The sequence below is a fragment of the Somniosus microcephalus genome, chromosome 10 (genome assembly GCF_052327205.1).
Source record: "Somniosus microcephalus isolate GS21.2 chromosome 10, FLI_Smic_1.0, whole genome shotgun sequence".
In the NCBI taxonomy this organism is placed as follows: Eukaryota; Metazoa; Chordata; class Chondrichthyes; order Squaliformes; family Somniosidae; genus Somniosus; species Somniosus microcephalus.
In genome coordinates this window covers 148,622,791-148,643,294 of record NC_140996.1, presented here as the reverse complement: position 1 = coordinate 148,643,294, position 20,504 = coordinate 148,622,791, and the positions used below count along the sequence as shown (strand labels likewise).

Below are 20,504 nucleotides of genomic sequence, written 5' to 3'. Positions count from 1 at the left end.
CCCTTCTGATGTTTGGCTTGATCAAATCCAGCCGGCATCTTAGGCTTCTATTGAAGAACATCATGGCGGGAGTTTGGTTTGTAACCACGTGTTGCATTCCTGTATGCAAAGAAGAAGTTATCTACCTTATGCTGTAGATTTATGTCTTCATTACCCATGGCCTTTATGGCCTTCTTGAAGGTCTGGACAAACCTTTCAGCCAATCCATTGGTGGCGGGATGGTATGGGGCGGACGTGTAGTGCTTAACCCCATTGTTTTTTTGTTTTTTTTTAAGAACTTCCTGAATTCTTCGGACACAAATTGCGGTCCATTATCAGAACAGATCTGTTCAGGCAGCCCATTCCTGCCAAATATGGTCCTTAATACTGTGATGGTTTTTTCCGTGGTGGTGGAGGACATCTTTATTGCCTCCGGCCACTTGGAGTGTGCATCAACCGCAATTAAGAACATTGAATCCATAAATGGACCAGCAAAGTCGACGTGTACCCTTTGCCATGGAGATGAGGGCCACTCCCATGGATGTAGAGGGGCTTGTGGTTGGGCGTTTTGGACCTTCTGGCATCCTAGGCAGCTCTTGGTCATTTCTTCGATGTCTCCATCGATACCTGGCCACCACACAAACGCTCTGGCTAGGTTCTTCATTTTCACTCCACCCAGATGCCCCTCGTGAAGCTCTTTTAGCACTTTATCCTGGAGTTTGGGTGGAATCACCACTCTGGATCCACACATCAAGGTTCCTCGGCACACTGACAGCTGTTCTCCTCTTTGCGAGAATGCTGGCAACAGTGGTTTGCCATGTGCTGGCCATCCCTTCACCGTTAAATCGTAGACTCGTGAGAGTCGGGTCATTTCTCGTTTCCTTTTCAATGGTAGAATTTGTTACTGGTAGACATTCCACTATGGTTGAGTGGAACATCTCCACTGGGTCCACTGTAGGTGCCTCTTCTACCGTTGGCAACGGTAGGCGCGATAAACCGTCAGCATTCCCATGCTGTTTTGATCCTTTGTATTCTATGTCATATTGGTGTGCCCCTAGGAAAAGGGACCACCTCTGTAGCCTTTGCGCTGTCATAATGGGAACACCCTTTTTAGGGTTGAATATGGAGACGAGGGGTTGATGGTCAGTCAACAAGGTAAATTTTTGTCCGTGTAGGTAATGGTTGAATTTCTTCACTCCCCATACCAGGCTGAGTGCTTCCCTGTCGATCTGGGCATAGTTACGCTCAGCTGAGTTCAATGAGCGTGACGCAAAAGCTATCGGCCGCTCCAAGCCATCAGGGAATCTATGCGATAATACCGCTCCTACGCCGTAAGGGGATGCATCGCATGCCAGTCTGATTGGCAGTGATGGGTTGTAATGAGCCAAAACTTCCTTGGACGTGATCAAGCCTTTGCATTTATGGAAGGCACGTTTACAGTCTTCGCTCCATTTCCAAATTACTCCCGTTTGTAGCAGTTCGTTAAGAGGGTGCAGAACAGTTGACAAGTTCGGTAAAAATTTATGGTAGTAATTTATCAATCCCAGGAACGACCTTAATTGTGAGACATTTTCAGGTGCTGGGGCTTTTATGACCGCTTCAATTTTTTCAGGTGACTTATGCAACCCTTCCTCGTTAATTATATAGCCACAATATGATATTTGTTTCTGGAAAATTTGCACTTGGGGCGATTTGCTCGTAGGCCCCGTTCTCTCAGCCTAGTGAGCACCTGCTCCAAATTGGCACGGTGCTCGTTGTCGTTTTCTCCTGTTACAAGGATGTCGTCTAGGTAGCATCGAGTCCCCGGAATCCCTTGCAGGACTTGCTCCATAGCTCTTTGCCAGATAGCTGGAGCTGATGCTACTCCGAAAACCAGTCGATTGTACTGGTACAGGCCTTTGTGAGTGTTTATCGTGAGATACTTTTTAGAGGCCTCTTCAACCTCCATCTGTAGATATGCCTGTGCCAAGTCAATTTCGGTGAAACGTTTCCCTCCGGATAGTGAGGCGAAAATATCTTCTATCCTTGGAAGAGGATACTGTATCGTGTGAAGGACCGGGTTTACAGTCACCTTGAAGTCCCTACAGATGCGAATTTTTCTCTGTTCTTCAGATTTATTATTCAACGTTTTCTTCATGACCGGGACGATGGGTGTTGCCCACTCGCTCCAATCTATCTTGGATAATACGCCTGCCTTTTCCAAATTCTCCAGCTCTGCCTCGACTGCTGGACGAATTGTGTATGGCACCGGCCTTGCCTTAAAAAACTTGGGAATTGCCGCATCTTCCACTTTTATTGAGGCGGTGACGCCTTTCAAGGTTCCTAGTTCCTGTTGAAACACTTCCTTGGCGTTGGCCAAGATGTCTTTTAATCGTTCCGGTATGACGTCATCATCATTTTTTTTCTTACTGGTCACCGTCAGTGCCTGAATGGAGTGCCAGTCTAAACGTATCTTCCTGATCCATTCACGTCCCAACAGCGGTGGACCACCATCTTGCAGAATGTATAAATACAACTTCTGTATTTCCTTGCCGTTGTACACAACAGGCACCCTTATTTTCCCTTTGGGGTATACTTTCTGCCCCGTATATGTTTTCAAGATAATGGATGTGTCTTTCAGAGGTATATGCGGAAATAGCCGCTCGTAATCCCGTCGACTTATGACGGTCAGAGCTGATCCTGCATCTAGCTCCATTTTAACTGGGGACCCTGCTATCATGAGGGTAACCCAAATGGTCTGGTAATCTTCTTTGGCAATTACATTATGTAATTTGAGACAGCTTAGTCTCGTTTCCGGAGTCGCTATCGCTCTTCTGGTCTTCGGAGCTACTGTCCGTCATCATTTGTACCTTTCTGTATTTTTCCTTATTGATTTTTTTCCTGTCCGTGGATTTTTTGTTTCCAGATCGGCATACACGTGCAATGTGTCCAATCTTTCCGCATTGCCTGCATGCTTTGTCCTTGAACCAGCTGTCCCTCTGGTCATGGGTGGATCTGCCGCAGCGATAACATCTCTCGAAACCCTGTGTCATTTCATGGGTGCCGAAGTCCTGTGGCTTTTGCTGTATCTCTGCAGCTCCTCTTGCGGCTGCTTCGTATGATACAGCCACACTGAAAGCCTTGTCCAGTGTCAAATTTTTCTCAGAAAGTAGCCTTTTCGGTGTTCCTTCACTTAGGAGACCGCAGACGAATTTGTCTTGGAGAATCTGCCAGTCCTGCCCCGAATTGGCAGTGCTTTGACAGCTTCCTTAATTCGGTGAGGTAATCAGCGTTACTTTCATTCTTGTGCTGATTCCTCCTGAAGAATTTGAATCGTTCCGCTATCAGCTATCTGGGTTTAAGTGCTCCTGTAGGGTATCAACAATCTCCTTAAAATTCTTGTCCTTTGGTTTGGCTGGAGTGATTAAGTTGCGTCACAGCCCGTATGTCCTTGCGCCCATTAGATTTAGAAGTACTGATGCCTTATCATCCTCTACTTCATTTGCTGTGCAATATACCTCCACTCTTTCCACATATGTGGTCCAATCCTCTATATCGCTATCGAAAGCAGGAGTATTGCCAGTCTTAGGCATCCTGAAAAAAAAAATGGCGCCTCCCGCGCTTTCCCGCCGCTGCTGACAACGCTGTTCTCCGCGGTTTTTATTTACATAGGTATTTTTAATAGGTGGAGACTCGTTCCCGCCGGACTCTCTGGGACTTTTCCCTCCCTCTGCTTGGTCTGAACGCCGACCTGCTTTGCAGCGCCGGCCATCTCCCGAGTGCTCCACCCTCTGTCTCTGTTTGCCTCCGCCTTCGCTGCTCGGCCCCGCTGCAGAGCCAGCCGATGGAGCCCCAGCCCGCCGCCCAGGGAGGATTATTGCAGTACCTGCCACCAGCTCGGCTAGCTTGTGAAACCACAGTTTTGTTTTTTTTTCTTTCTTGTTTTTCTTCGACTTTCGTCTGAGGAATCGATCTCCGAGGTGCTGCCAAATTGCAGGTAAGTCCGTTTCCAATTCGTCGCCACTGTTGTATCCGTGATAATGGAGACACGGAATGCAGGAGTTGGTTTCACAGGTGTTTACTGAACAAAGTCTGGAGGTGAACTAACAGATACAAGACACTATGCAGGCTTATATAGCCCGAGTGGCCATTACCGGCATTACAGTACACAGGGGGCTCTTAAAGGCACATACACCACAGCTCCCAGTCCCCAATGCTTCCATCCTAGTGTTAAAATCCCTTAATGACTTTGTCTCTCCGTACCACTGTGAACTTCTCCAACCCTTTGAGAACTTTGGCCTCTTCTGCATCTCCCATGCCCTTAGCCCCACCATTGGTGGCCATACCTTCAACTGTATAGGCTCTATACAGGAAACTTCGCGATATCCGGGACCGGCGTGATGCCGATCTACCCCCACCCCCCCCCCCCCCCCCCCCCCCCCCCCCTGCGAACGAACCACTCCTGCAAAGCTTCATAAAGTCTGTATGTATATGTACACCCATATGTACAATGGTTTGAAAAAATACTCATGTGAATCTACTTGCTTGAGAATCCAGAGACAAAGAACAAGCTCGACCTAAAAGGAGAGAAAAAATTGGCCCAACTAAAAGAACCCCCAGCTGAAAAGAAAAACAGAACTTGGGATATAGGACAGCTGTCAATATTGTATAAAGAAACATCTCAAACCAAGTCCTAGCTAGCTGGTAAGCAGAAAAAGAACTGTTTTTGACACCTGAGTATTTGTCCATTATAACTGCAACCTTGTATTAACTTTAAGTGCATAATACTTTCAAAGGTTCATTGTAGTGAAAGAAACCTCAGGAATCTCTTTCAAGAATATTTCATTACAAGGATCATTTGTTTTTTGTTAAAGAAATTAATAGTTGCAAAGACCAACAATCTTTTGCTTTATTATATCCATTCTAGTCAAATTTTAAAACCAGTTACAAGCAGTTATCCTAATTGACTGAACAGACTAGACCTCCCAGCATGCCCTGAGTGCACAGCTATTTCCTGACTGTACATCAATTTTCATGCTGAATTAATATCCTTTAAAGAAGTATAACATTGTAAAAAATATGTAATCAGTTAATTAAATTATTCCCTTATCTGAACAGGCATTTCCTGAACTATTCATATAAACTGTGTCTGACTGAACTTTTGTTTAAGCAATGTGTGCCAATAACATCTTTAGTCATGTTGGTCTGGAAGCATTACTGAAGCCAACAGTGAAAGGAAGCTAAATTAATGTAAACAGTTAATATTGAATCAGCCTCGAGTTCATGACTGCATTCTTACTCATGCTAATTCATGTGTCTATTTCCTTTAGTAATTCCTTAAGACAGTAGTTCCTGATGTCATCAAAACCCACTTTTTAAATGAAAGTAAAGCAAAAAGATAGAAATAGGCAGAACAAAAGAAAACAGATGCTGAACATAACTCTACATATATATTTTTTTTTTTTTTTAAATAAACAGGCCTGGACAGTAATATCTTCCCCAACAATGGCGTTGGCATTTAAATTTAGCAATTTGCACAAACAGAACAGAAATACCATCCTTTTATAGGCATGATGATGTTCCACAATGCTAATAATTAAACAAACTTTAGTAGAATCCCTTTAACATGGATGCCCTAGCAAGTTAAGCATTTTATCATTGAGCACAAAAGCATCAGTATTGATTAATGAGTATTAAATCAATGCCAGATAAAACCTTGCTCAATTAATATGACCATGTAACAGTCAAATTTGTGACAAACGGCAATGACTTTTGGGGGAATACGTTTATTGGATCAGTTAAACCACAAGAATTTGTACTTATAACAACTTGTCTTTGTAAAGTGCCTTTAACGTAGTAAAAGGTCCAAAGGTACTTCACAGGAGTATTAAGACAAAAAAAGTGACACGGATCCACATAAGGAAAAATTAGGGCAGGTGACCAAAAGCTTGGTCAAAGAGGTAGGTTTTAAGAAGCGTCTTAAAAGAGGAGAGAGACAGAGAGGTTTAGGCAGGGATTTCCAGAGCTTAGGTCCTAGGCAACAGAGGGCATGGCCATCAATGGTTGAGCGATTATAATCAGGGATGCTCAAGAGGGCAGAATTAGAGGAGCGCAGATATCTCGGGTGGTTGTGGGGCTGGAGGAGATTACAGAGATTGGGAGGGGCGAGGCCACGGAGGGATATGAAAACAAGGATGACAATTTTGAAATCGAGGCATTGCTTAACTGGGAGCCAATGTTGGTCAGCGAGCACAGGGATGATGGGTGAACGGGATTTGGTGCGAGTTAGGACACAGGCAGCAGAGTTTTGGATGACCTCAAGTTTAGTTAGGGTAGAACGTGGGAGGCCAGCCAGGAGGATGTTGGAATAGTCAAGTCCAGAGGTAACAAAAGCATGGATGAAGGTTTCAGCAGTGGATGAGCTGAGGCAAGGGCGGAGACGGAGGTGGAAATAAGCAGTCTAAGTTAGGTCATGGATATGTGGTCGAAAGCTCATCTCAGCATCAAATAGGACACCAAGGTTGTGAACAGCCTGGTCCAGCATCAGACAGATGTTGGGGAGAGGGATGGAGTCAGTGGCTAGGGAACCGAGTTTGTGGCAGGGACCAAAAACAATGGCTTCGGTCTTCCCAATATTTAATTGGAGAAAATTTCTGCTCATCCAGAACTGGAGGTCGGACAAGCAGTCTGACAATTTAGAGACCGTGAAGGGGTCGAGAGAAGTGGTGCTGAGGTAGAGCTGGGTGTCTTCAGCGTACATGTGGAAACGGCCGCTGTGTTTTTGGATGAAGTCACCAAGGGTCAGCATGTAGATGAGAAATAGGAGGGGGGCCAAGGATAGATCCTTGGGGGACACCAAAGGTAATGATGCGGGAGCGGGAAGAGAAGCCATTACAGGTGATTCTCTGGCTACGATTAGATAGATAAGAATGGAACCAGGCGAGTGCAGTCCCACCCAGCTGAACGACGGTGGAGGCATTGGAGAAGGGTGGAGTGGTTAACCATGTCAAGGCTGCAGACAAGTCAAGAAGGACGAGGAGGGATCATTTACCTTCGTCACAAAGGATGTCATTTGTGACGTTGATGAGCCGTTTCGCTACTGTGGCAGGGGCGGAAACCTGATTGGAGGGATTCGAACATGGAATTGTGGGAAAGATGGACATGGATTTGGGAGGCGACATGTTCAAGGGCTTTGGAGAGGAAAGGGAGGTTGGAGATGTGCCTGTAGTTTGCAAGGATGGAGGGGTCAAGGGTTGGTTTTTTGAGGAGCAGGGTGAAGGGGATAGTACCCAAGAGAGAACTGTTAACAATGTCAGCTAACATGGGAGCCAGAAAAGGGAGTTGGGTGGTCAGCAGTTTGGTGGGAATAGAGTCGAAGGAGCAGGAAGTGGGTCTCATGGACAAGATGAGCGCGGAGAGGTCACGAGGGGAGATCGGAAAGAAACTGGAGAAAGATGAGAGTTCAGGGCTAGGGTAGGGGGGGAACTTTAGAGGAGGTTTGGCCTGGTGGGCTAGGGGAAGCAAGGGAAGTGGCAGAGACAGCTGAACGGATGGTCTCAATCTTAGAGACGAAGAAGTCTATAAGCTCCTCACACGTTGTTGGAGGTTAGGGTATATATTGTGTGTTTAGTGCATATAATATTATATTGTGTATTTAACATAAAAAGCATGCCATAACATTTTACAAAGAGTACAAAAAAAAGGTGGACACCAAGCCATGCTGGGAGAGTTAGGTGAGGGGCCAAAAGTCTGAATCAAAAAATTGCATTTTGAGCAGGTTTTTGAAGGAAGAAATTCTAAAAACTGGGACCAAATCAGCTGAAGGTGTTTCCATCAAAGGTGAGGCAAACAGAGAGCAGATGCACAGAAGATCAAAGTCAGAGGACCGAGTGATGCAGGAGGGCATTGAAGGCTGCTGAGATAGTGGATGCATTGGTTTTGATCTTCCAGAATTCCCTAGATTCCATGGATTGGAAGGTAGCAAATGTAACCCTGCTGTTCAAGAAAGTGGTATGGAAAATGCTGGAATCCATTATTAAGGACGTGGTAACAGGGCACTTGGAAAATCATTATGATTAGGCAGAGTCAACACAATTTTATGAAAGGGAAATGGTGTTTGACAGAGTCTTTTGAGGGTGTAATTAGTCGGGTAGATAAGGAGGAACTAGTGGAGATTTGGATTTTCAGAAGGCATTTGATAAGGTGCCACACAATAGGTTATTACATAGGATTAGGGCTCATGGGACTGGGGTAACATATTAGCATGGATAGAGGATTGGTTAACGGACAGAAAACAGAGAGTAAGGATAAACGGGTCACTTTCGGGATAGCAGGGTGCAACTAGTGGAGTGCCGCAAAGATCAGTGCTTGGGTCTCAGCTATTTACAATCAATATCAATGACTTAGATGAGGTGACCAGTGTAATGTATCTAAGTTTTCTGACGATATAAGCTAGGTGGAAAATTAAGCTGTGAGGAGGACGCAAAGAGGCTGCAAAGGGATATAGACAGGTTGCGTGACTGGGCAAGAAGGTGGCAGATGGAGCATAATGTGGGGAAGTGTGAAATTATCCACTTTGGTAGGAAGAATGGAAAAGCAGAATTTTTTTTTTAATGCGAGAGACTAGTAAATATTGGTATGCAGAGTGATTTGGAGGTCTTTGTATACTAATCACAAAATTAACGTGCAGTTACAGCAAGCAATTGGGATCGCAAATGGTATGTTAGCCTTTATTGCAAGCGAGAGTAAGGAAGACTTGCTGCAATTATAAGGGTTTTGGTGAGACCACACCTGGACGGAAGGGAAGAAAGGAAGGGAAGGGGAGAAAGGATGGGAAGGGGAGAAAGGAAGGGAAGGGGAGAAAGGAAAAAGACTTGCATTTATATAGCACTTTTCACGACCTCAGTATGTCCCAAAGCACTTTACAGCCAATTAAGTACTTTTTTTTTTGAAGTGTACTCGCTTTTAGAGAAAAAGGATGTTAGAGATGGGTTAGTAGTTAGAAAGGATGGATGGGTCAGGGGTGACCTTTTGAGGAGGGAGGTTTTGATGTTCTTGAAAGCGAGAGGAAAATGCCTAAGCAAATGGGCCCATGAATAAGCGTGCTTTTTAAGAAAAACTGTTGACACTGCAAATGAATTTACCTCTATCTGCGAAGTCACCAATATCTTCCAACCATTGGTGAGATTGAAATTTTCTGCAATGCATTAGATAACTTTATGCACAGTTCAAATAAATTTAAGTGAATCATTTAGTGATCAACATTACAAGAAAAAAAGACTCTAAAGCATCTTTTCACTGTCCCTCTCGTCTTATCTAATATAGCCTAACACTATTAGGTTGGCTTTTTTTAAAAAGTAAATACTAATAAAAATAAAGTCTCAAGGAATATAAAATGATATAGTAAATATATATCATTGTATCTTGGATCAAGAGAATCGAGAATATTTAAGATTCCCATAATTTTGTGAATGTCAGTTCAGTGGCAGAGTATGTTGGAGCATCAACACAATACTATGCAAGGAAGGATTCAAGCTGAAGTCCCTTTACCAAATTCCCAATGTACGGTATTGTATGGTGGGAATTGAAGCGCCTTGGGACCTTTTACTATATAAATACAAGTTGTTGTTGTTGTTGAAGAAGGTGGTACAAAGCAGATGTCAGGTACCCTTGTATGGGGAAGAACCAAGGGAGTCATCACAAAAGTGGTACTGCATGCCTCCTCGTGACTAGCTGTACAGTCGCATAGCTCAATGAAAAAGGTATTGGTGGAGGTTGAAAGAAGAGGACAGAGGAGATTTTAATCATTTTCACATCAGCGATACCAACATTGTTGCTTTGAAATCCAAAGAGAATGCAGTTTTTCTACCTCAATATTTATGAAAGTGTGTGCTCTAAAACAAAAACCAAAGTATTAACACAGCTGTGTTCATTACTCCTTTGGCACACTTAACTTATTCAGTATTTCTCTGAATTGCATCAACAAATGAAGCCTTTATTTAGAGTACACCGACAATACAAGAAAAAATTAGATGCCTATTAAAACCATCCCTCAGCTCATTTTCCAACAACCTCTCAAACACTCAACTTCCTCCCTGCTGGGCATCCACCCACCTGAACATATCTACTGCACGCGACCTGCTCAATACTCCCTTCCCACTGCCTTTGATGCCCTTGTGCACTCCAAGTCCTCCTGTGTCTCTAATCTTCATCGTTCCTACATTATAATTCTGGGCCTAGAAATTCAGTATAGCCACTTTTGGGGCGGTAAATTCGGGCGGGCGCTAAAGTTAGCGCCCGCCGGCAAGTGGAGGCCACTTCGCCGATATTCAGTAGCTTTGGCCAAGGAGTTTGGGCGAGCGCTGAAACTGGCGTTGCACCCCTATCTTTAGGCGCTAAGCCGGCGGTGCAGAGTGATAACGCCGAGGCCGGGCGCAGCGCAGGTGCGGTCATGTTTTGATTGACAGCAGACACCCTGACGCCGGCCAGCTCTTAAAGGGGGAAGGGTCGACTTGGTCTGCTGCCACGCCCTGGATACTGCAGCCCTCCAGCTAGGCCTGAACACTGCTGCTGGACCCAAATAGCGCCTGAAGCCATGCAGAAGGCCCGTGAACGAGCGCAGCGCTTCTCAGAGCATGCTTTGAGGGTGCTGCTTAGGGGTTTGGAGAAGAGAAGAGATATCTTGTGCCCGGACAGTGGCAAGAAGGCTCCCAAGAGGCTGTACAGGAGAGCCTGGAGGGAAATCACCCAGAGGGTCACAGCCAACAGCGATGTCCCCAGGACTGGTGACCAATGCCGCAAGAAGTTCAACGACCTCACTCGGTTGGTCAGGGTGAGTACCCTTTCCAGTGTCCTCCTCATCCTTGCATGTGCACCTCACATTATGGGCAAAGGGACCTCAAAGGCCGAATGGCCAGCCCTCCTCCAGCAGCTATGGCACTGGCATGATCATCAGTAGCACTTTCTGCACTTGACACACTGGCCAAGCTATTCGACCATGGGAGGCAGTGCACACAACAACAGGGCACCACACTGTACTTCGAGGCCGTCCTTTCTCTTGCAGGCCAAGCTGGCGCAGAATCTGAAGAGCCGGACTGTCACCGGGGGAGGCCGTGTCCAGTTCCAGGAGCTCAGTGACCTGGAGGAGCGCGTGGCTCGACTCATGCGTGCCCGGGTGATTGGCCCCGTTGCTATTGGAGATGCCGACCCTGTGCTGGGCCCCAATGGTAAGGACATGACCGTTTGGACCTCTCTCGTTCCCCTTGCGCTTCAGATCTACATCCTTTGCCATTGTCCCACCAATGCGCATAATGCCACCACTCATGCCTCCCTCGCTGACGCCCTGTCCTCACTCTAAAGCTACTCTTGCGCCTTCCTGCTTTCAGCTGGTGAGGAGGAGGTCCCTGAAGCCGCGAGTGTCAGTCCCTCGGAAGAGGAGGACGACGAGGACCAAGAGGAAGGCGGCACATCGGGGGGACCCTCATCCGCGCCAGGGGATGGCAATGGAGGGGACACGTCTTGCCTGGAGGAGAGCCAGGGGGAAGTGTTGCAGGGGGGTGTAGCTCCTGTGCCCAGTGGCGTGCAGCCACGCGGGAAGGGTTGGGCAGCACGGCTGCCTTCTCCCCAGAGGGGGGAAGTGTTGCAGGGGAGGGCAGTTGCTGGGCCCAGTGGCGTCCAGCCACGCGGGAAGGGTCGGCCAGCTCGGCGGCCTTCTCCCCAGAGGGAGAGTCCGGCCTCCAGTCCGGAGACGGTCCTCGCCCAGGAGGTGCGCCTCCTTGATCAAATGTCCGCAGATTCGGAGCGGCGCCACACCGAGTTCATGGGGGTTGTGGGACAGTTGCTTCAGGCCATTGAGTCCCTGGCTCATAGTGTGGCCGATTTCGGGGACTCACAGGCCAGGGGTGTCGAACAACTCGCGGCAGCACAGGACGCGAGTCGAGAGTTCATGAGTGGTGCCGTGCAGACACTGGCTGGTCTGATGCGGGCACAGACCAGGGCAGTACGGGCACTCACGTCTGCCACACTCGCTGTGTCACGGACGCATCGCCAGGGCACCCGCCGCGCTGCTGCAGCACAGTGGTCTGGCCTTCACCAGATTGCTGCGCTTGCTGCAGTGCCAGCCCGGCCGAGTGCCAGTGTCTCTGGCGACCAGCGAGCGCCTGGCATCAGCCAGCTTTCCCCCATTGCTGCAGCCGCCACTGCCACTCCCCCAGCAAAGCTGCGACGAGCTGGAGAGACTGATGCTGCCCAGCCACAGCTGCAGCAGTCAGCAGCCGGCCCCTCCAGGGCCGGACCTCGTCTAGGCCGACCCCCAAGGGCATCTGCCGTCACGCTTTGTGCCCCTCAGGAGCCTTCCCCCAGCCTTGCAACACCCACAGGGCCCAGGTTGAGGCAGAGCAGCAGGTCGGGCAGGGGCCAGAGAAGCCTGCACAAGGACTCGCCCTCTCGGCACACCAAGTAGAGTGTGTTGCCAAATGTTTTTTTTAGATGGGGGTGTTTGTGTTCTGTATGGGGGGGGTTTGTCTTGGTAAGGCCGAGGATGAAGGCCAATTGGATGGACAAGTTTTGTTATTCCTCCCCAGGTTGTGGGAGTGAGATATGTTTTTGACTGTTTTTTGGGGGTGTTGTCTGTTTTTGTGTTTCATGTGGGAAGGGCCCGGAGTTTGTTAAATAAAGCTTTTTATTTATTCAGCTTGTCCATGTGTCATGTTTCAAGTGGTTGTTGCGTTAACCGGCTGAGGGCTTGCGGAGCGGCTGCATTCAGGTGCGTTCATTGCCACAAGCCATTCCCTGAGAGGGGGCCTAGAAGTGTCGTTCAATAAGCCGCCGGCGGACAGCCCTTGGACCTTGTGGCTCCCTCCTGGGCTGGTACTCCTCCTCCTCCTCCTCCTCATGGTCCTCCTGCTCGTCCTCCTGAGGTGGTGGTCCAACGTGAGGTGGCAGTGCCCGAGTCCTGCGGATAGCCAGGTTGTGCAGCATGCAGCAAACGACGACGAACTGGGAGACTCTATCCGGCGAATACTGTAGAGATCCGCCGGAACGATCCAGGCAGCGGAACCGTTGCTTGAGGACGCCAATCGTTTGCTCTATGATGTTCCTTGTGGCTTGATGGCTTTCGTTGTATGCCTCCTCAGCAGGGGTCCTGGGCGCGCAGAGCGGGGTCATGAGCCATGTACACAAAGGGTACCCCTTGTCCCCGATAAGCCATCCCCTTGGGGGAGGCTGTGCCTGGAACATGTCAGCCACAGTAGTCTGGCGCAGGATAAATGCATCGTGGCTGCTTCCTGGAAAGCGGGCATTGACAGCTAGGATGCGCTGCCTGTGGTCACACACCAGCTGTACATTGAGGGAATGGTAGCCCTTCCGGTTGCGGTAATCCTCGGCATTGTCGATAGGTGCCCGCATAGCCACATGTGTGCAGTCAATGGCGCCCTGCACCATGGGGAAGTCGGCGATCCTGGCAAATCCGACTGCACGCTGCTCCTGCCTCTCTAGGGTCATGGGGAAGGAGATGAATTGGTGTCTCCTTGCGAAAAGGGCATCGGTGACCTGTCGGATGCAGCGATGCACGGCGAACTGGGAGATGTTCGCTATGTCCCCAGCAGCGGCTTGGAAGGAGCCGCTTGCATAAAAGTTCAGAGCCACCGTGACCTTCACTTCCACCGACAGAGACGTCCTGCACATCAGCTGTGGACGCAGATCTGTGTGAAGCAGCTGGCAGATCTCTGCAACCACCTCCCTTCTGAAGCGCAGCCTCTTCACACAATGCGCGGCAGTCATGGTGAGATAGCACACCTGCTGCCGGTATTCCCTGAGTGGGTAAGGCCTACGTTGCCGACGCCTGATGGCCCCTCTGCGTCTAGGCATGGCTGCCCCTCTCACACAGCGTCTGCGAGCCCTTCGCACATAATGCTGGAACTGAGGGTTGGAACCCCATGCAGCCCCCATAATATACTTGCAAACAGTGAAATCACAATGAGTCAAATTTCCAAGCTCTGGCCAGAAGCCAAAAATACCTCTCCTATGTTGTCCCAAATCAGTAAGGTCTGTTCCTTGGTCTCTGTCCAGAAATCCAAAGCACTAAAGTCATTGCAGCAAAATGGCTGGCCTTTATAGTCCAGTCTGAGTGCCCTTTAATTAGCGCTCCCCGAGGCCCGCAGGGCCTCTGCTGCGTTCCACTTCACAGTTCTTAACAGCGCCACGCCCACATTGGGCGGGCGCCACTGAAGTTCCGGTTTGGGGCGCACAAACAGCGTTGCACGACGAAATGACGTCATAAGCTGCGCGCGCAGCTGAGCGGGCGCAAACACTTTGCGCTGGCGCTAAATGTCAACTGAAGTTGGGCGTAGGCGCAGATCGGCCTGCACCCGGGCGCTAAGTGCCTAGCGCTCGAAATCTACTCCTCTTATGGCGCTAACGGCTGGCGAACGCAACTGAATTTCTAGGCCCTGATCGCTGCACCCTTAAAACCGAGGGCTGCAGGCTGAAGCACACCTGGCATGCAACTAATCTGGTTCTTTACTGCTACAGCAGCATCAATCATCCAAAGGAATAACACACCTCTCACTCCTTGTCCAAATCCTCCCACTATTCCAGGATTATCCTGGAAAGCAAGGACAACTCCATACTCCTCTTCTCAATGACAAACCGCTCCCTCTGCTTCCCCATCTTCACTGCCAACACCAAATGAAAAGAGCAGATGAATTTCTTTAAATCAAAGATTGAGATTGTATGCTCAGCTTCCTCAGCAGCATGTCCCCACTGTGAAGTCCTCTCTCTGCCAGCCATGCCCTTCCATATAAAATATATTCCCACGACCCCCATATCCCTCTTGGCCTTCAACCTCTTCTTTTCCTCATCTACATGTTGTTCCTTTGCAACATCATTCAAAGGCATGGGTCAGATTTCACATGCATGCTAATAACACTCAAGTTTACTTCTGAGACCACCCTCAATTCCTTGATCACAACTGTGCTTTCTGACTGCTTAACTAACAAACTTTGGATGGACCAAAACTTCCTTGAATTTTGGTCCTAGACCAAAGCGATCCTGTTTGCATACTGAAAACTCTGCACCTTGGTCCCTACTTCCATTCCTTTATCTGGTAACTCATTTAGGCTAAGCCTGATAGTATGCATGCCTAGTGCCCTCTTTGATCTCAAGCTGAGGTTCAAACCCCATACCTTAACCATCACCAAGACGAGCTATTTCTACCTCCACATCATTACACACCTTTGATTCCACCTCACCATCAATACTGCTGAAACAAAATCCACATCTTTGTCACCTCCAAGACTTGATTATCCCAACACTCAACTTGACAACACCCATGTTCCACCAACTACAACGCCCAAAACTCTCCAACATGAACTGTCCTCCACTCACCAACTTTTACTGGCTCCCTATTTCTCAACACATTAAATTCAAAATTCTTATCCTCATCTAAAAGTCCCTCCATGCTCTTGCCTCGCCCCCATCCCTGCAACCACCTTCAGCCCTATGTTCCTCTATGAGCCTTCCACTGTTCTGACTTTGCATTTTTGACTACTTTGTCTTTTAATACTCCTGTGAAACACCTTGGGTCGTTTTACTACATTGAAAGTGCTAGATAAATACAAATTGTTGTTGTTTGTTGTACACACCTTTAGACACCTTGGCCACACACTCAAACTCTCTCCCTAAATCTTTTCCCATCCTTCAAAAATCACTTCTTTGATGATGCCTTCAGTCACCACCCTCAACTCTTTTCCTGCCCTTTGGCGTCTGGTTATTTTCACTTCTGAAGTGCATTTACATTGAAGGCGCCAAATAAGGGCAAATTGATGTTCTCTTCATAGGTGGAGACTTCTTAAAGGTCAGAACACAGTTGTTAAATATCATCCTTCAAACTTCTTGACAAAAAGGATAAGAATGTTATGTTTTCCTGTTATCCACTGACCTCTGTCAGTTACATTTTCCAGTTTCTTGTGGATCATAGCAATGACCACCAAAACAAAACAAGTCAGGAACTCAAGAGACTATTATCGACAAGAAACATTTCCTGTCAACTGAGATGTCAAAATTCACAAACCAGCTCCAAAATTTTTATGCAAGTCACTTGATGCTACTAATCTTATCTGGTTGGCATTTACAGGAAGACAATAAAAGTACATTTTGCAGAAGTGTATTTTGTCGAATACTGAAATAAGTACACTACGTTAGAAAATTAACAAAAATAAAATTAGTTTATAAAAACAGACTGAAAAAGTACAATTAACAGTCAACCATATTCACTATGTATAATATCAAAATATACAATTTGCTATAAGCATATGCAGACGAGGCAAAAAGCAATAAATTTAACTCAATTGCTATTTTACTAAATAATGATGTACAATCTTGCAATTCCTGCCATGCCTGCAGTCTAAGATTATCTGGGATCCAAAGCAAGTCTCAAACTTTTTGTTTGTGGGTCCTTGCTGTGCTCAAAGTACTTCATTGACTGTAAAGCACTTTGGGATGTCCTGAGGTCGCGAAAGGCGCTATATAAATGCAATTGTAATTTTTTATCACAATGGTAGAAATTTGACACTTCACAAAGTTAAAATTCTTTTTTCAGGACCATAACCTTTGTTTATTTCAATTTTTATTTGTCACATAACCAAATACAAGTAGTGAAATCCAGTCAGTGAAATGCTTTTTTCTTAACGAGCCGAGCGCACCCAGCAGCAAAGGACACTTAGCTGCCTGGTACGCACGGAGCCCGCAAGGACGGCAGCCATCTTCATCGGCGCCATCACAATAGGGTCCGCTCTCGCCTCGCTCCGCCTTTCCCGCACTCCTGCCCGACAATCTTCAGCCGCCGTGGTACCGACGTCCCGGGGCCTGCTTCTCCCTGGCTCGCCTTCCACCCGGTCTGACCTCCGAGCCTCCCGCGGTGTCCAACCTTCCAGGGCCTGCTTTTCCCGCCCTCGGTCCGCTGGCTGCCTCCCCTCCTACCGGTTCGACCTCCGAGCCTCCCGCCGAGTAGCTGCCGGCCGCCGTGCTACAGCAGGTCGTCGTGGCCTCCATCGCTGCTTCTGCTGCCTCCCCGCCGACTCGCTGAACTCATCAGCGCCGATGCACAGCGTCTGTAGCGGGCCGACCGACTCGGAGAGCGCTTACCCTGCAACCGCCACGGACGCCATCTTGCTCACAGCAGTCAATATGATGTTAAAACCCTAGTTACACCTAATCCAACAAAGTCTAACATTTAATGAGGTATTTAACAGCGATATTACTGCAGAAAAGCCCAAGTTTATCAGTTTCACTGATTACACGGATTGCTGACTATGCAGCCAGCTATTGTCGGAGCAGTGAATGACTGACCGCAACTTCATGATTTCCGCGTTTAGATGCGCATGCGCCACGTTCTGAAGCTGCGGCCAGTTTCAAAGGGTTAATAACAGCGAACACTGTTAGTTGCCATTATTACCCACCATATATTACGGCCCAATATTTTCGTGATACTTTGTATGTGTTGGGCTATTGTACAGACTAAATGCACTCGGGCATATTATTAATATTGCACCAACTTTTATTTTTATTGCATGTTAGCTGTCCAATTGAGCCCTTTCTATGGTGTCCAGTAGAATGTCAACCCTCCACCTGATAACGCTAGATTAAACAATGATATAGCATATTAAGTCACAATGTTTCATACAAAATTTGGATTATTTGTCCTTGTGCGCTATTAAAACAATGAGGCAAGCTAAATAACTCAAGTGTATGTAGTACTGGAACTATTAAATAGAAATGACATGTTCACTCACCTCTGTAACATCCATAACTTTAATGGCTGCCAGTTGACCTGTTTTGACATGACGACCCTACAAAAAAACATGTAAAGATATTAGAATACACAAAAATTTTCAAAGACAAACAAACGTTAGATGGCTTAGTAATCTTGAACCAAACAATTATGGTATTTGTCCGAAATGAAAATATTCCTCAATCTGAACAGACTGCAATTCCTCAGTTTTATTCACGTGCTAGTAAACATTTTTTTTTTTTTTTTTTTTTTTAAACTGCCTCTATTACATGTGCAAGAAAGACAAATTTTATATAGCAAAGTGTAAATTAAAAATTGAAACAGCCAAGAAAAACTGATTTGTTCATTGCTGAAACTAGGCAAGCAAACTTCTGCAGTTAGTTTGAGATCTGTAGTGTTGCATACAAAATATTTTTTTCTTCAAATAGGTTATTGTGCTAAGATTGTTGATCAAGTTCATTACAGCTCTTCAGGATTTCAAGAATTTATTCTTTTTCACGAAGTCTGTCCAGATGTGCAAATCTTGTGCCTTCCTTCCCCCAAAGCTAGAATTCATACTATTTCTGCAATAGTAAAATGCGGCAAATTATTCAAACCTCCTCGCATTAGTAACGGTCATAAACAATAATCCAAATATACGTACGGATGTAGATATTCAAATTCCTTTTGTGCAAATGTTACATTTATTTTATTAGCAACTTCAAATGAATAATTTACATTATTATGCCATAACCCCATTTTCTCCAACATATCCCCCTTTATTCTTCTTTGCCTTTCCAGCAAGTAATTCCTCATCCTTGTAGTCTTCATCTCGGCTCCTCTTGACCTCTCTCTCCTCTGAATTCACCAGTCTCATCCTTTCTAACTCTCCCCTTCAATATAAACTCTCCCATCCATATTTCCAGCCACCCCCTCAACCGCAGCATCTCCCGTAGTCTCGATCACTAACAAGGCAAACAGCAAACACTTCTTTGTAGCCCACACACCCCCTACCCTTTCTCAACCCCACTTCCTTCTGCATCCACCCCTGGGGGAAACAAACTCTCCAAAGTCATTCACTACTGCATTCTCTAACTCCCAACTGCGTACCTAGCCTTTGGCCCTTTATACATCATCATACTGTTGCAGCTGTTAAGTTGTTCAACCACTCCGTTACTTCCATACTTTATGCCCTCATTACCAACAAAACAGTCACCATCTCGCATTCCTGCTCTTTACCTGGTGCAGCTCCATCTTCATTACCAAAAATCCACGTGGCGCAATCTTGAGTACCTGGTACACAACCAACTTAGCCATCCATCAGTTTTGGCTGCACCACATCAAGCTCTGCTAGGCCTCACTCTCCTCCAGGATGATTCTAGATGGCATTATACAGTAATTAACAGCAGGCAGCTTTTTACAGGGATTTATAGGGGCAGTTTTACTGCTACTTTAGTCTCTTCGCCCTCCATGTGCTGGCACTCTTCAGCAGCACAATGCAGATTTATCCTACTTGATCCATTCTTGTATTATAAACAGTACTAAAACCAGTTTAATTTAGGATGGTAAATTATACAACCATAAGCCTGGCTTGCACAGATTGTTTATCTTCGCCCTATACAAAACTGCTCAATTTACTGGCAGACACGTAGCCCAATTCAATATAATGGATGACAGATTGCCTTTGCAGTTCTACACTGTTGGATAACAACTTTCTTTCAAATACTGTACCCCTAACCAAATCAGAGAAGCATTTTAATATTCAACAAATGTCTACTACCCACAAACCAAATGTAAGTATTTTTAAAACTGTGCTGATGCAACAGTTTATATTATGTGAAACCTTATTCCATTCAGCTTCCATGCAAAATGAGAATTTCTTTTTCATTTGAGAGGGAAATTATAGCAATTATAAATTCATTCTATGACAATATTGTGACTAAAATTGTGCATACACGTTAATATTTAAAAAGGGATATGGAACAAATTTGAAATTAAGTATTAAACAATCTCTATATTAAAACTACTCTGTCAATGCAACCATGGAATTGACTTTTTTTTTTAGTTAAATTCAGTCAGCTATTAATTGAAACAGCTTAGGATTTACATAGCCAAAAACAAAAAGGTATAGGAAAGTGCTCAGACTTTTCATACCAAAAATATACGAGAAAGATCCTGTGTGTCTTCAACAATACCATACGAATAGCAATTTATTTCCAGACTCGCCCAGTGGTCTAGTTGGTAAAGGCACTACACAGTATGGAGCAGAGTCATCTGGCACTTTTACATCGTTAGTGTCTGTCGGCAGCAGGTGTGCAGTACCCCTGCTGTCAACACTATAAAACGAAGCAGATGAACTCCACACCTCCATGAAAATACAGGTCTCTTGTTTGGTCCTCAAGGCAGACAGCACACAAGCACAATAAAAAAAGAGCAGCACTTAGAACTGTCATGTCTCTGCTTAAGTGCCAGAGGTACAACACAAATATTAAAATGCCCATACAGACCAGAAGTGCCCCAAATCAATTTGCAGTCTCTGCTGACCAAGCGGGTCTCAGCTAGGGTGGTGGAATTGGCTCCTGTCTCTAACTTAGGAATGGGAGAAAAAAATGTCTTTCCTGACCATTATCCGGAGTCTTCATTAGTGCACTTGTAGATGTTGCTGGATAGAATTAGGTCTCAGCTGTGATGTCCCACTATTAAATAGATTTACTGTCTGGACTCGCACATGATAAATTACCAAATGACAATTTGTGCAAGGTGTAACGGCAACCCAAAT

At 46.3% G+C, this 20,504-nt stretch overlaps 1 protein-coding gene across 1 annotated transcript in view; it reads right to left on the bottom strand.

The window, feature by feature from the left end:
- Window positions 1-20,504, bottom strand: part of LOC147111749 (mitogen-activated protein kinase kinase kinase kinase 4-like) — a 536,567-nt gene that overhangs the window by 317,309 nt on the left and 198,754 nt on the right. The window contains 1 exon segment of the mRNA XM_085998951.1: window positions 17,748-17,804. Within this exon segment, the coding sequence (XP_085855077.1) occupies window positions 17,748-17,804 (57 nt within the window).